The sequence below is a fragment of the Acomys minous genome, assembly GCF_964271855.1.
Source record: "Acomys minous genome assembly, chromosome: 9".
NCBI classification, from domain to species: domain Eukaryota; kingdom Metazoa; phylum Chordata; class Mammalia; order Rodentia; family Muridae; genus Acomys; species Acomys minous.
This window is the reverse complement of record NC_140490.1, coordinates 82009222-82023405: the sequence shown is the minus strand read 5'-3', so window position 1 is coordinate 82023405 and position 14184 is coordinate 82009222. Positions and strand designations below refer to the sequence as shown.

Genomic DNA, 14184 nt, shown 5'->3' with positions numbered 1-14184 from the left:
TTCAAACTGCGTAGGGCGCGGGTGGCATTTACCTGCCGTTGCAGCAGTCGAGTTCTCCGTGGCCACAAACCTACGAATTATGTTTCTAACCCCACTTCAAGCTTCTGGGTTGGACTGTTATTCAGTGCCAACTATATACCACACACGCATTCATTTAGCGCCTACCTTACACCAGGCTCCGAACTCATTACCCCACACAGCCACCCCTTGCAAATCTATTTCCCAGGGACCGCAGTCTTGTGTGGATTCAGGGTCCCAAGAGGCTGTGCATCAAGCCCCGCATGCGCCCCAGCCAGGTGAAACAGTTCCAAGAGCGTCATGCCCCTGCGCCCAGTCTTCCTACTTGGCAGTTGGCCAGCTGGACTCAGCCTTCTGCACAAACATCCATCACCAGGGGTGGGGGAGGGCAGGCTGGGGAGGGCGGGGCGGAGGAGGGGCCAGTGCCTCTGGGACAAGCTTTGTGTATTGCAGAAACTCATTTCTGCCCTCAGTCTGCTCAGCGCCCGGCCTGTTGCTCTTTGAATCATCTTTCAAAGGCTTTTAGGTCAGGTCACTCCCAGGCTGGCCTCTAGAGGACACAAAGCCTTGGTCCACCCTGTGCCCTGGCCACTCCACTGTTCCAAGCGGGATGTTTGTACCTCCGCAGTCACCTCCTCAGACCCCATCTGAGTCTCAGTTCCACCCGCCCCGCCCCCACCCCCAAAGGAAACATTTTTAATAGCCTTGAGTCTAGCCTCTGCGAAGTGCAACTATTTAGTACCAATTGCATCCCTGATGACCAACTAGCGGAGGCCACCCACGTGCCTGACGTGCAACTATTTAGCGGCAATTGCATGCCAGGCTTGTCCAAACAAGGCTCATGAAAAAGCCGCACAGTAAGAATTCACGTAACCCCAGGATGTGCCAACGCCCATCCCTACCCCATGGCAGGACACCTGGGTGGAAGTGAGCCTCGGGCCGGGTATGACACATGGCAGCCCAGGTGCAGGATCACCCATCTGCCTACACGCCCATCGGTTGCGGACCCACAGTAGGACCGGCACCATGACGACACGGATGAGAACAGGCGTGAAGCTCTGGGACTTTCACACAAAGGACACCTGGGTGACCTTGCGTGAGTCCTCAAGACCCCATCTCCGTCCTCCCCCCAGTTCAGGGAGCTGGATTTGATGATCACTGTTTCTGATGGCCAGGCTTGGCTTCCCCGCCCTGCCCCCCCCCCCGACCCCCACCGTGGGAGATGGACCCAGTGACACCAAACTGTTTAGCGCAGCTGCACGGGAAGCAGAGGCCGCAAGATGAGGAGTTCAAGGCCAGCCTGAGCCTACAAGAGGCAAAATGTGCCGGTTGTGGTGGCGCATGCTATTAGGATTTGCTGAAGGAGGCAGAGGCAGGAGCATCATGAGTTGCAGGCCAGACTGGGCTACACATTTTTTTTTTAATGGGCTGCCAGCATTTGGGAGGCAGAGGCAGGTGGATCGCTGTGAGTTCGAGGCCAGCCTGGTCTACAAAGTGAGTCAAGGACAGTCAAGGCTACACAGGGAAAACCTGTCTCAAAAAAAAAAAAAAAAAAGGGCTGGAGAGATGGCTCAGAGGTTAAGAGCACTGCCTGCTCTCCCAAAGGTCCTCAGTTCAATTCCCAGCAACTACATGGTGGCTCACAACCATCTATAATGAGATGGGCGGTGGTGGCGCACGCCTTTAATCCCAGCACTTGGGAGGCAGAGGCAGGGGGATTGCTGTGAGTTTGAGGCCAGCCTGTTCTACAGAGCAAGTCCAGGATAGTCAAGGCTACACAGAGAAACCCTGTCTCAAAAAAAAACAAAACAAAAAAACAAACAAACAAAAAAAGGCTGGAGGCGTGGTCAGGGGTGGGGCCTTGTCTAGACGCCGCAGGAAGGGAGGGGCTGTGGGCGTGGCCTGCGTCAGGCCCTTGGTCTTTCAGATTTCCTACTGTCCAGCTGGACAAACTGAGACTCCTGGCTCAAAGCCACTCACAGGCAAAGCCGGGCCTTAAGCCTTGCGTGGGGTGTGGCCTGCGCCCCGCCCCTCGGTCTGGTGTAGGGTGGTCCCCAGAGGTAGAGCATTAACGTCACCGCCTCTGTCCTCAGCTCCCCTAGAGACTTCAGTTGTACGTCTGTGGGGGCGGGGGCGTCTCCCACCACTGTCTCAGCCACAGTGCTGCCGGAAATCAGTGTGCCAGCTTCCTCCCTGCAGGGCAACCCGGACTTCCTGTCATGGCCACTCACTGGCCCTGGTGCCAGCACCTGGCCTGCCTTCCCCTGTGTTCAGAGCGGTGTCCCGTGTCCTGTGTCCGGCGGTCTCTGGCCTCCACTGATCAAGGAGCCAGAACATGGGCTATGTTCTGTATCATCCTCCCGGCCCATCAGATGGGGATACTGAGGCACAGAGCGTGGCCTTCAGGTGGCTGGGGCCAGGGGAGGGGAGGCGCTGTGGCATCTAGCCGTCATGCCAGCACCCGCCTAGAAAGCTCCTGCACCTCCTGCCTCAGTTTCCCTCTGTGGGGCGAGAGTCCGGCCTCCTCAGCTGGCCGTGCTGGGTGGCCCGGGTCCCAGCATGTGCTGGCAGCTCTCGGGTTCCAGGCTGCTCCGTGCCTACGCCCAGCTGTGTGTTGTGCCAGGCCCTCTGGGCAGGGATGCTGGGAAAATGAGCTTGGCCTCAGCCGCTGCTGCCCTTTAGCTGGAGAGAAACGTGCAGAGAGGAGAAAAGTACCAGTTCCTCTCCTGCTTCAGACACCCGCAAAGCTGCAAGTTCTACTAGCTGTCCAACTAGGGAAGGGAGGTGCATCGATTGATCACCTCTCCTCGCCCACAGCACAGAGTCCTCCCGAGCTCCCGCTCAGCGAGGCTCAGAGACCCCAAGGGTGAATCCCTGAGTCACACAGTAGAGCCAAGCACGGGTGAGGGCAGTGCCAGGAATAAAGATGGGATCAGCGGCGTCAGGGGCAGCTGCCAGCAGCGACCAATCAGACGCCTCAGAGCTGCAATCTGACCAATCAGAAGCCAAGTTGGCAGACCCTTGGCCAATAGACTATCGCGAGGAACCGGGTCCCGCCCCCAGGTGACAGGGTATGGGAGGGACTTGTCCCGGTTGCAGTGTGAGGCCCAGGTTCCTCCCCATCTCCCCTAGCGCCTAACCGACCGACAGACAGACGACAGACACCTGCGCCTGGTTGATATTCATTCAAAGTCATCTCTGCTTTTGAGTCACAGGTTCGGACACCCTAAAAATGTCCTGTCCTCCAGGCTCCCAGCAGGGTAACCGGTTCATGACTCCTGGTCCTGGTCACACTGGCTGCTGCCACGCGAGAAATGTTCCTCCGCGGGACTGGCCTCTGCGGCCCTTGTTTCCTGGTCTGTGAAATGGGTCTGAATGTGTGTCCAGGCGGTAGCCCACTCATGACATCCAGCCTTGAGGCTCAAGCAGAAGGTTCTGGAAGGTCAGCCCGGGCTACACAGTGAATGGGCCAGCCTGGGCTATAGAATCAGAACTTGTCCCCCAAATTGAAAGTCAACAGAGAAGGTGGCTGTGGGGTGCTTGCCCAGCGCATGCACGCAGAGTTTTAAAAACCACTGTAGAATGGGGGTGGTGTTGTTTTCTTTTTTGGTTTTTCGAGACAGCGTTTCTCTGTGTAGCCTCAGCTTTTCTGGACTCGCTTTGTAGATCAGGCTAGCCTCGAATTCAGAGATCCACCTGCCTCTGCCTCCGGGGTGCTGGGATTAAAGGCGTGCGCCACCATGCCCGGCCGGTAGAATGGGGTCCCCTTCTTTTTGTAGTAAAGAGCTCAAAGGTCAAACCCACTATAGGTCAAAGTTCACAAACCCAAAGTATAACCCCCCAAACTCGGCAGTTCTTTGCTGGGTGACTTTGGACCCATCGCTCACCCTCTCTGTGCTTCTGTGGCCTCATTCATGAAACAGAAATGAAGACAGAACAGACCTGAAGCTCTCTCTGTGCCCTAGGCTGGCTTTGAACCTGCTCGCTAATCCTCCTGCCTCAGCCTCCCCAGTGCCGGGGCAGGATGGCAGGCAAGTGTCACTGCAGGGACAGAGCTGAGCAAGTGGCACACAGCCTGTCTCAGACCTGAACACACTTACTCCCCGGTTTTTACAGAACAAAACGCTGCCTGACCTGGGCGTTACCGTGCGACCAGGCATTGGCTGGTTTCACCGTTTACAGGAGGCTCTGGTCTGTGTAGCCCAGGCTGCCCTGGAAGTCGCCACCGTTGGGACTCAGTTTCCCATCTATAAAGGAAGGATCTTGGGGAAGGCGTCTCTAGGACCAAATGAGCTGATATTTGAAAGGCCGGGTGGCGCATGCCTGTCATCACCTGGGGATTTTAGACAGGGAGGGCTGTCTCTGTGTGTGTCTCTTTCTCCTCCTCCTCCTCTTCTTCTGTTTTGGTTTTTCGAGACAGGGTCTCTCTGTGTAGCCCTGGCTGTCCTGGACTCACTTTGTAGACCAGGCTGGCCTCGAACGTCACAGCGATCTGCCTGCCTCTGCCTCCCAAGTGCTGGGATTAAAGGCGTGCGCCACCACATCCTCCGCCGCCTCCGCCGCCTCTTCCTCCTCGCACAGGGTCTAAGTGTGTCGCCTAGGCTGGTTTTGAGCTCGCCACCCTGCCGGGCTGCCCTCCCTTCTCTGCTCCTGCCTCCAACTGAAAGTGGGGACCAAGTAGAGCAGGACAGAGGTGGAAGTGAACAGAGGAGGGGGCGCGGCCCTGAGCCTGTGCGCTCTCACAGTTAGTTTGCGAACTGTCCCACCCGCTGCTCCGCTCCGGCTCCCGCCACGGCAGAGGCAGCGGCTGCTGATCCACCACAGGGAGGTGGACTGTCCTCTCTGATCCCCATGGGTTCTGTTGCAGGAAGGGGGTGTGGGTCGGGGAGCCAAGGCCGGGACCGGAGGCAACCGCCTGGATGAAGAGGGGAGGGAAGGAGAACGCGCGTGCACGAGCGCAGGGTCCGGTCACCTGTGCTGCGCCCCCCCCCGACCCCCGGCAAGCACCCTGAAGTGGGGCCCGGGACGAGCGGCAGGGGAGCACGGCGGAGAATCCCAGGCGGGCGCACCGGGAGGCTGGGCCGAGGGGTGGGACTGCGGCGCTCCGAACTCCCTGGAGGAAGAGGGAGGGGGCGGGGAGCGGGATACACCTGGCCGCAGCGGAGTCTGCAGCGTGGCACCTGTCACTCCTGTCCTGCGGTCTCCCCTCCACAGCCTAGGGGCTCTCGTCTGGCGCGGTGCGCCGTGCGCGACCCGGTGTCGCCTGCACGCGTGTCCGCGAACGCGGGTGTGCACGAGCACGCGCGCTCCCGCGACCGCGGAAGGCGGACTCGCGGCCGGGGATGCAGGCGCGGACGCCGGAGCAGCGGCAGCCTCGGTCAGCAGCCGAGGACCGGCCGGAGCGCGGGCTGGGGGGGAAGAGGCGGCGGGGGGCGGGCCGGGGGAGGGTCCGCGGGCGGGGCGGGCTGCTCCCCACGCGCCTCCCCACGCGCCTCCCCACGCACCTCCCCGCCGGCCGTCGCTTCGCCGCACAGCGCCATGGTACGTCTCCGCCCCCGCTCCCACTCCGCGCGGGGGGACTTTCCCGGGACGCCGCGCGTGGGGTCGGGGGGAGGGGGAGCTGCGGTTTCTGGGAAGGAGGGAGGACGATGAGAGTCCTCATCCCTCCCTCCCTCCCTCCCTGGGGGGCGGAGCCGGGTCCGGGCGCCGCGGGGACCCCAGTGCTTTAGGGTCCCCAGCGTGGACAGTGGGGTGTGCGGGGCGGGGTTCCCGTGCTGCCCCCTTCTTCTCCGGTTTCCCCCTCCCCGTCCCCACCCGCGTCCGGGACTCTGGGCGGCGCGCGCAGCTTAGCGGAAAATGGCCGCTGCGCCCGGTCGCCCCGCCCACGGCCGCCGTCCGCAGCCCCGGGGACCGCACTCGGCAGGCTGCAGCCCCGGGCCAGGCCCCACGCGCGCACGGGCTCGGCGGATGCGGACTGCGCGTGCGCGGGAGGACGCCCCGCACCGGGACCCGGGGGGGCTCGCGACAGGCGCCGCCGCGTCCTCGGCTGCTCGGGAGGGGAATCCCCGCGCGATTTTAGTTTTTATATCATTTTCTAAATATAGCAGCGCAAGGCCGAGCCGGCGGCCGCTGCTTTTTCTTTGACCTCTCACCCCGTGGTGGGGTGTTTGGGAACGGGAGCACAGCGGGGGACGCGCACACACACACACCCTCCGGTGCTCCGACTGCTGCAGTGGACAGGCGGGAACGCTGCAGCCGCGTAGACGGCTCCTGTGGCACAGCGCCCTCCGCAGCCCGGCTCGCGCGAGGCCACCCGAGGGACATCCTGCCTTTCCCACATGGGGCCACACACCTCGGGGGGGCTCCCCTCCCAGAGCCTCAGTTTCTCCTCTGCAACATGAGAGGAGGGCCCTCTTCGGACACCCCAGCCCCGTCACCACCCTGCCTGGCTGGCTGGCCCCTGTGTGACCTGCACTGCTGGGTCCCTCGGTAGTGACGCCTGGATGGTGGAGTTGGGGGTCAAAGACTGAACCATTCCAGGAACGTTAGTCCATTCTCAAAAGTTTGGTTTTTTTGGGGGGGAGCTGGGGACGTGGCTTGGGGCGGAACCCCACCTGGAATCCCCCAGTGAGGGGCTGGGGGCGTGGCCACTTGTCTAGCCTGCAGAAGGACCTGGGTTCTGTCCTGGAGGTAATGCTACAGAAATATCCTTAGTCATAGTCTGGCCCATCACCTCTGCTGTCCCTGAGGAGGGGTCCCTCATCAACCCCCAAGCGCCCGCCGCTCCACAGTCCAGTTGTAGCCTTTGTGCAAGTCACACAGTTGCCAACAAAGCTGCTGGTCTGCCCAGCATCAGATCCGGAATTCAAGGCCAGCCTGGGCTACGTGTGACCCTGGGTCAAGAAAACCAACACAGACACAGACACACACACACACAGACACACACACACACACACACAGTTCTCTGGCCGGGTCTGCACTGTGGGTTTCCAGCCGGGGTGACTGTGCTCTGGGGACATGCGTGAGGTGCCAGTGCCGGTATGAAGCAGATGGAAACCGGGGAGAGAGTCCGAGACACCTGTGCCACACCCCCCCGCAGTGCTGGGTCCCACTGGGGAGCCTGCCTGGACAGGCCTGGGAGACAGCGCCAGGGACCAGCCCTCCTGGCTGTAGGCTTGTCCCCTGCTAAGGCTTAGGAACGGGCTGTCTTCTGTTGGACACAAAGCGGCTTCATGGTGTGATGTGTTGGTGGTCACCTCCCCTCCCTTAGCGCAGTTGTGTCAGGGACAGTTCCAGACGCACCTGTGGTAGGAACAGCAATGCGATGATTTTGTTTTATTTTACATCTCACGATGTAGACCAGGCTAGCTTAGAGCCCAAGGAGATACAACTGCCTCTGCCACCTGAATGCTGGCATGAAAGCCGGTAGCCACCATATCCGGCTTTTTTTGTTTGTTTGTTTGTTTGTTTGAGAAAGTTTTCTCTGTGTAGTCTTGACTGTCCTGGACTCGCCTTTGCAGACCCGTTTTTAATGAATGAGTTGTATGCTACTGAGGTACAAGTCTAGTGTCCACTTGCTCCTCCCGCTGCGCCCTTGGCACACTGTCACCTCAGCGCAGGTGTCGGCTTGCGTCTCTACACCTGCAGGGGAAACTGAGGTGCCGAGCGACTAAGCTGGTTGTTGGCTGGGGCAGAGTGACATCCCCACGTTATTCATGTATTGGACCTACTGTGTGCAGCCCCTGGTATGGGGGAGGTGGCCAAGATGGGCTTGTGTAGACCAGGCTGGCCTCGGCCTTGACCTTGCTGCTGGATTGACAGCTGTGGGCCATAGTATCCCAGGCATCCCAGGGTTTTACGTCCACTCTGCCTGGAAGTTTGGCTGCTGTTTGTGGAAGCTCCTAACACCTTAATTATCGTCACTGTTGCAGTCTTCTCCCAGCGTGTGGATGTGGACCAGGTGGCCGGTTCTGCCCCGGTATTCCTGGCAGCTGCCACTCCGGCCATTGGCTTCCTTCTTCTGGCCTTGGCTTTTCTGGGGTGACCGTGATGAGGGCTTGGAGCATCTTCCTGCCCTAAAACACCCCCACTTCACCCCCACCCCCACCCCCGCTGAACTTCCATCCTATGCAACCCCTGGGGAGAAGAATGATTGAAAATGGCCCAATCTTGTAAGAATGCAGTGGACACTGGCCAGGGGGGGGGGACCAGGCTCCACCAGATGTCTCCTTAAGAAAGGTGACCTCCAGCTGTCCCAGGCCCAGCACACCTGTCATCCCAGGATGCTTGAGGCAGTAGGGTCAGGTGATCAAGGTCAGCCTCAGCTACATAATGAGTTCAAGGCCAGCCTGGGCTACTTGAGACCCTGTCTCGAAAGTTCTCATATTCTTTTCGGGGGGAAAAAAAGAAAGAAAGAAAGATGTGTGGGCTTAGAGTGAGATTTCCATGAGCGTCAGTTTCCCCATATCTGAAATGGGCAGCCTAGGCACTGAGGTAAGCTTGGAGACCCATGTCCCTGGGTTACCCCACTCTGCCCTTTAACAAGGCCTGCGGTCCTGAAAGTCACTCTCCCCAGGCTCCCCCCCCCCAACTTCTGCTAGGCCACTTGCTCGCTGTTGAAGGGAAAGGCTCTCCCATCCTGGCCCCCTCCTCCTGACCGCCGTTGGCCAGACTGAGGGCACAGGTGGGAAGGGAGTACAGCTGGGGGCAGAGATGGGGTGCTTCAGGGATACAGGTGGGGTGTGGGGGGCAGCTAGGGGCTCGGGCCCCATCTTCTGGACCCGGTTGCAGCGTCCTTGTGCCCCGAGTCCGCAGATGCACATATTTTGGGGGAGGGTACTCACGGAGTCCGCGAGCCATAGTTAGTTAGTTTGTTTGTTTGTTGTTTGCTGTCGGCGATTTCTTTGAAAGTTAGATGCGGGCGGCAAGGAGAGAGCGGGGGCGGGCGGGAGGCGGCGCGGGGCGGGGAGGACGGCAGAGGGAGGAGCGGGAGGCGGCTGCAAAAATGACTCAGTAAGTTCGGCGGCCGCTCGGCCTCTGCGCCTCCGGTGCCAGCGCCCCGGGATGTATTCCTCCCCGCTCTGCCTGACCCAGGTACGCACCCCGCGCCCAGCCTGGCCCCGGCCCGCACCCCGGCTCCACTTGGAAACGCATTTTTGCAGACTGGAACCTCCCCTCCGCAGCGGGGGTGGGAAAAAAAAAAAAGGCGCGCGTCCTCCCTACCCACCCCTTTCCAGGCCAGGGTGTTCCTGGCATGGACCTGGGTTGCGGGCAGCTCTTGAGATAGGGGATCCCATCCTCTTTAAGCCTGGTTGTATACTTGGAACCCCGCATTCTGAACCCCCACTTTGATCTTAATCGGCTAACTGTTTTTGAGACTCTCCCATCCCACCGGTCTTGGCTGGATGTTGGGGGGGGCCCTGGCGTCCTCCCTATAGATACCTCATCCTTTGCCCCTAGGAAGCGTGGGGTCTCCTCCAGATGGAGAAGCTGAGTGGGTGTCTGCAGAAAGCCCCCTGCCCACCCGTGGAATTGATCTTGGGGTTCCCTGCTGCCCCGTGGGTCTCCCTGGCTGTGAGGGAACGGGACCCCCTAGGCTCTTGTTCAGGAGCCCTCGGTTTCCCAGGTGGCCAACACCCCCCCCCACAAGCTGGCATTGCCCCCATCTACCCCTCCATTTCAGGCCCACGTGTGCGCGAGAGGGGGAGGGGCGCGCAAAGTTGGCGCGCGGGGGGAGGGGCGGCCTTGCCGGTGTCCATCGCGGGTTCCCCCCCCTTCCCTGGCTCAGCTCCCCCCCCCAGCTCCGCATTGATTCTTGAATTATTGAGCCGAACAGGCGCTGCCAGGCGGCTGGCGGGAGGAGCAGAGGCCAGGGCTGGAGGAGGAGGAGGAGGAGGAGGAGGAGGAGGAGGAGGAGGAGGAGAAGGGGGAGGAGGGGGGAAGGGAAGGAGGTGGTGTGGAGGCAGGGGACTGGTGGACACTGCGGGCTGCGGGCTGCGGACTAACTGGCCAGCCCAGCACCTGCCCTGCTGCTCCCCTCTGGCTGGGTTCCAGCATCTGAGGGAGTGTAAGGAGGGGGAACAGCCATCCCGCCAGGGGATCCCCTCCAAAGAACACCCCCCCTACCCCCCGACCCCAGCTGTCTCTCTGCCCTCATGGATCCTAGGCCTTTCTTTTCCAACTCCACAACCCTCTTGTGATTTTTTTTTTTTTTTTTTTTTGGTTTTGTGACTCTTGACTCGGTTTCCCCTGAGGGAGTGAGACACGGTGGTCTCCAAGCACACTGTTAAGTGCAGTGCTGGGGGAAAGGGGTTGCAATTGTCTGGTGTCCTGAGGAGAACTTTGTGAGGGGTATGGTTGTTTTTGCCAGGGAAGGCCCAGGTGGAAGGTCTCAGGGGCAGGATCCTGGGGGTCCTCCACTCCTGGCAGCCCCTTCCAGCTTGGCAAGAAGTGGAGTTCTCTGGTCCCCAGGGAAGGCCCCCCCCCCACCGCCAGTAGGGAACCTCAGCCTGCCCTACCCAGGGTTCCCTGGTGACCTTGGACAAATGCCTGCCCCTGTGCAGGCCTCAGTTTCTATTTCAAGCCAGATTTGGGGAGGGGGTAGCCCACAGCCCAGGGCAGGCGTCACTTGGTTGCCTTCTGGACTACCAGCCTTGAGATGGCATTGCTCTGTGACCCTAGGAAGAACCTGCAGGAGTCTGTGCTCAGTCCTGTGGGGTGGCCTGCAAGGTCTGAGGCAGACGTGGCCGGCTGGAGGGAGGCCTGGGCACATGGAATTCCCCCGCGTGGCCTTCTCCAGCCCAGCCTCCATCTAGGTTGCTGCTGGGAGCCAGGGGTGGGGACAACCCTTAGGTCGAGGGAACTTTCTGTGTGGCCTTGGCCTCAGTTTCCCCCATAGGAGGATGTGGGTTGGCTTGGTGGGTGAGGACAGGGAGCAAGGCCAAGGGCAGAGGGGGCAGAGACAGAGCAAGATGGAGGAGATCTTGGGTCTGGGGTTCTCCCCTCCCCATGATCTCCCATTCTCCACTCTTCTGCCCTGGGGGAGCCTGGCCTCTCCAATGTCCCGTGAGCCTCAAATGTGGGCTCCCCAGCTCCTCACGAGCCTCAGCTGTGAGGGCTCAGAAGCACCCGAGCAACGACGCTGCAGCCCCCCCCCCCAACCTCCTGTCCCTGTCCCCCACGCTGCTCACAGTGTGTGCCTTGACCTGTCTCTCTGTCTCTGTCTGTCTGTCTGTCTCTCCTCACCCGTCCCTCCCAAATTGGCAAATTTTGCAGCCAAGGTTCAGCCTGAAATAACTCCTTTGGTGATCCAACCAGATCCTACCGGGAGCCTGGCCCGGGGTGGGGTTGGCCCTGATGTCAGTGCCAGGGCCAGGGCCACCAAATGCCCGGGAGGATTCTGGGAGGCCCATGGGGTCCCCTGTCCTGTCTGTCACTCCGGGCAGTGACTCAGGCCCCTTTTCACTTTTACTCTCTGGAGGAAGCCGCCTGACTTCCATGAATCCTGAGCTGAGGCTTCCCTCCCCTCCCTTCCCCCTCCCTCCCTCCCTTCCTCCCTCCTCTTCCCGCCCTCCCGCCCCACGTTAGTTATTCCGGGTTTGGGCCAAATCCCTGTTGGCTGAGTTTGAGGATTCCCCGGGCCTGGGCTGAGGCCACTTCCCTCCTCCGTTCACTCCTCCTCATGGCTTCACCTCTCTCTGCTGCCGTCCTGGAGGTGGGGAAACTGAGGCAGCACAGGGCACCTGACATTTAGGGCTTCATTCCAGAGGGGGGCTGAGGGGTTGGAGCGTGGGATCAGAGAGGTTAAGAAATGGCATGGGGCAGCACAGCATGCACTCGGCCCCCCAGTGAGCCCCCGAGCGGACGACGCACAGTGACAGCCCCCTCCTCGCTGCGGAGAAGGTGCCTCTGCCTGGGCCGAGGCCTGTAAATCAGGGCGCTGGATTCTGGCGAGTCAGCATTCTGGCCTCTCCCGCCGCCGCCGCAGCCTCTGCTCCCTCTCCGGCTCTTCCTGCCTGCGGAGCGGCCGCCCTGCGCCAGACACAGGAGCCTCCCGCCTCCTTCCTGTCCCCTCCCCTCTGTGCAGTCCCCCCCTCCCTGGTGCACAGAGACCCATTGCCACCTAGCCCTGCGTGCTCAACCCCCAGGTATCCCCAAATATTCGGAAATGGGAGCACTTCACTTCAACCCAGAATCCCAGTGCCTGCCTCAGCCGTTAGAGATTGTGGGGCGGGCGTGGGCAATGTTGGAGGAAGTAGTATGTGGCACACAGTAGGCGCTGTTCCATAAAGATTTGGTGGTAAATGGCTGTTGGTGTGTCATGTCACACAGAACTGAGGAGGTCACGTGTCTCTCAGACACTGGCAGGTGCCACACCATGGTCAAGAGCTGGGTGTATACAGTAGGTGCCTGGTAAATGCTGCTGCTGTAGCTTATGGCCCATAGGCACTTCCCAGCTTCCTCTTGTCCTGTCGTTTCGGTGAAGTAGACATGAGGTGGGTGACGGGGAGGTAGTGACCCCCAAACACCAGGGCACACACACGGAGGCCAGAGGTCGCCCATAGGTGTCTCCTTAGTCAAGGTCTGTCTTGTTCTGAGACTTTGACAGGAGGCTGGGATTTGAACTCAGGTCCTGATGCTTGCACACAGTCACCTCCCCCCAATCACACCTCCTGCCCCGATCTTGAGTCTGACCAGCCCGTGGCAGCTGCCGGGGTGTGGGATAAGTTCAGGTGCATGTGCACCTGGGAGGAAGCAAATAGAACTAAAGACCCACCAGGCAGCCGGGCGGTGGTGGCGCACGCCTTTAATGCCAGCACTGGGGAGGCGGAGCCAGGCGGATCTCTGAGTTCGAGGCCAGCCTGGTCTACAGAGCGAGTTTCAGAACAGCCAGGGCTACACAGAGAAACTCCATCTCAAACAAACAAACAAAAAAGATCCACCAGACGTGGCGGCGTGGCATGCACACACCTGTGACTTTTTTTTTTTTTTTTTTTTTTGGTTTTTCGAGACAGGGTTTCTCTGTGTAGCCTTGAACTGTCCTGAACTCACTTTGTAGTCCAGGCTGGCCTCGAACTCACAGCGATCTGCCTGCCTCTGCCTCCCGAGTGCTGGGATTAAAGGCGTGCGCCACCACGCCCAGCTTACACCTGTGACTTTAATACTCAGGAATCTGAGTCGGGGATTATTGTGAGTTTGTGACCCTGTCTCAAAAAAAAAAAAAAAAGATATTTGTGGCCAAGGACTGAGTGAAGGATCCACAGAGAGTTGGGGGCACCCCCTCTCTGTGCGCCTCCAGCTCCCTCTGTGCTGGCTGAGCGCCCCCTTGTATCAGGCTGGCAGAAAGTAAATGCTTGGTAAATGAAGGCTGAGGTAAGACCTTGCCATAAGCGCCCAGCTCTGTGCTTGGGCATGGGGTATCACTATCCCAGGCTTGTGATCACAGTTCTAGAGAGTTCTAATAGGCGCTCTACCCCTCACCAGCCTCGTGGGGAAGGGGCTGGCATTTGGAAAACGCCTCCGAGTTTGGGGGGTACATAAGCAAACTCTCAGAACTGTGCAGTCAATTCTAAGGGGTCCCGGGTTTGGGGAGTGCCATTGACACCTGGACCCCCACACTTGGAGAGCAGAAGGGACCAGGAGTGGCCTAGCAAGTACCAGTCCAAAGGCCCAACTGTGTGAAAGGCCTGGTTACTACCACATCCCACCTCCACATCTGTGAAGCCTCCACCAATGACGGTCCTTGGCTGGAGAAGGCAACAAGAAAGACGGGGCACTGGGGATGGGGCATCTAAGGGTGTGTAGGAGTTGAGGCAAGCTGTCAGCCCCACGCCAGTCTTGGCTCTCTCTTTTGTAGGTCCCCTTGAGGCCCTGGCTGGACCTGTGGGACAGAGAGGGACTGGCTGACGAGAGGAGGGCAGGGAGCACGGCCAGCAGGTCTATGACCCGGTTACTTGGTGTTTACTTTCCTGGCCAGCTAGGGCCACCAGTGACGGTGACGTGGGTGCCCACCACAACCTCCCTGAGGGGGCAGGGCCTAGAGGGCAGTGACAAATGGAGCTCAGAGGGCGGATGCACTTAGAGTGAATTTAGAGACAAGACTCTGGGATGCCACCACCCCTCCCTCACTGTCCCCCACGTGGTTATTGTACCCACAGATCCATCCTA

At 60.0% G+C, this 14184-nt stretch overlaps 1 protein-coding gene across 3 annotated transcripts in view; it reads left to right on the top strand.

Annotated features, from left to right (window-relative positions):
• The first annotated feature begins 5232 nt into the window (after positions 1-5232).
• The window catches only part of NFIC (nuclear factor I C), a 35691-nt gene continuing 26739 nt past the window's right edge, over positions 5233-14184 (top strand). For 2 of the 3 annotated variants that reach the window (XM_084796514.1, XM_084796512.1), the window contains exon 1: positions 9000-9111. In XM_084796514.1, coding sequence (XP_084652640.1) covers positions 9082-9111 — 30 coding nt within the window. In that variant the 5' untranslated portion in view covers positions 9000-9081. Of the gene's footprint in view, positions 5560-8999; positions 9112-14184 lie in introns of those variants that run through there. The other variant, XM_084796513.1, reaches the window with a different exon arrangement.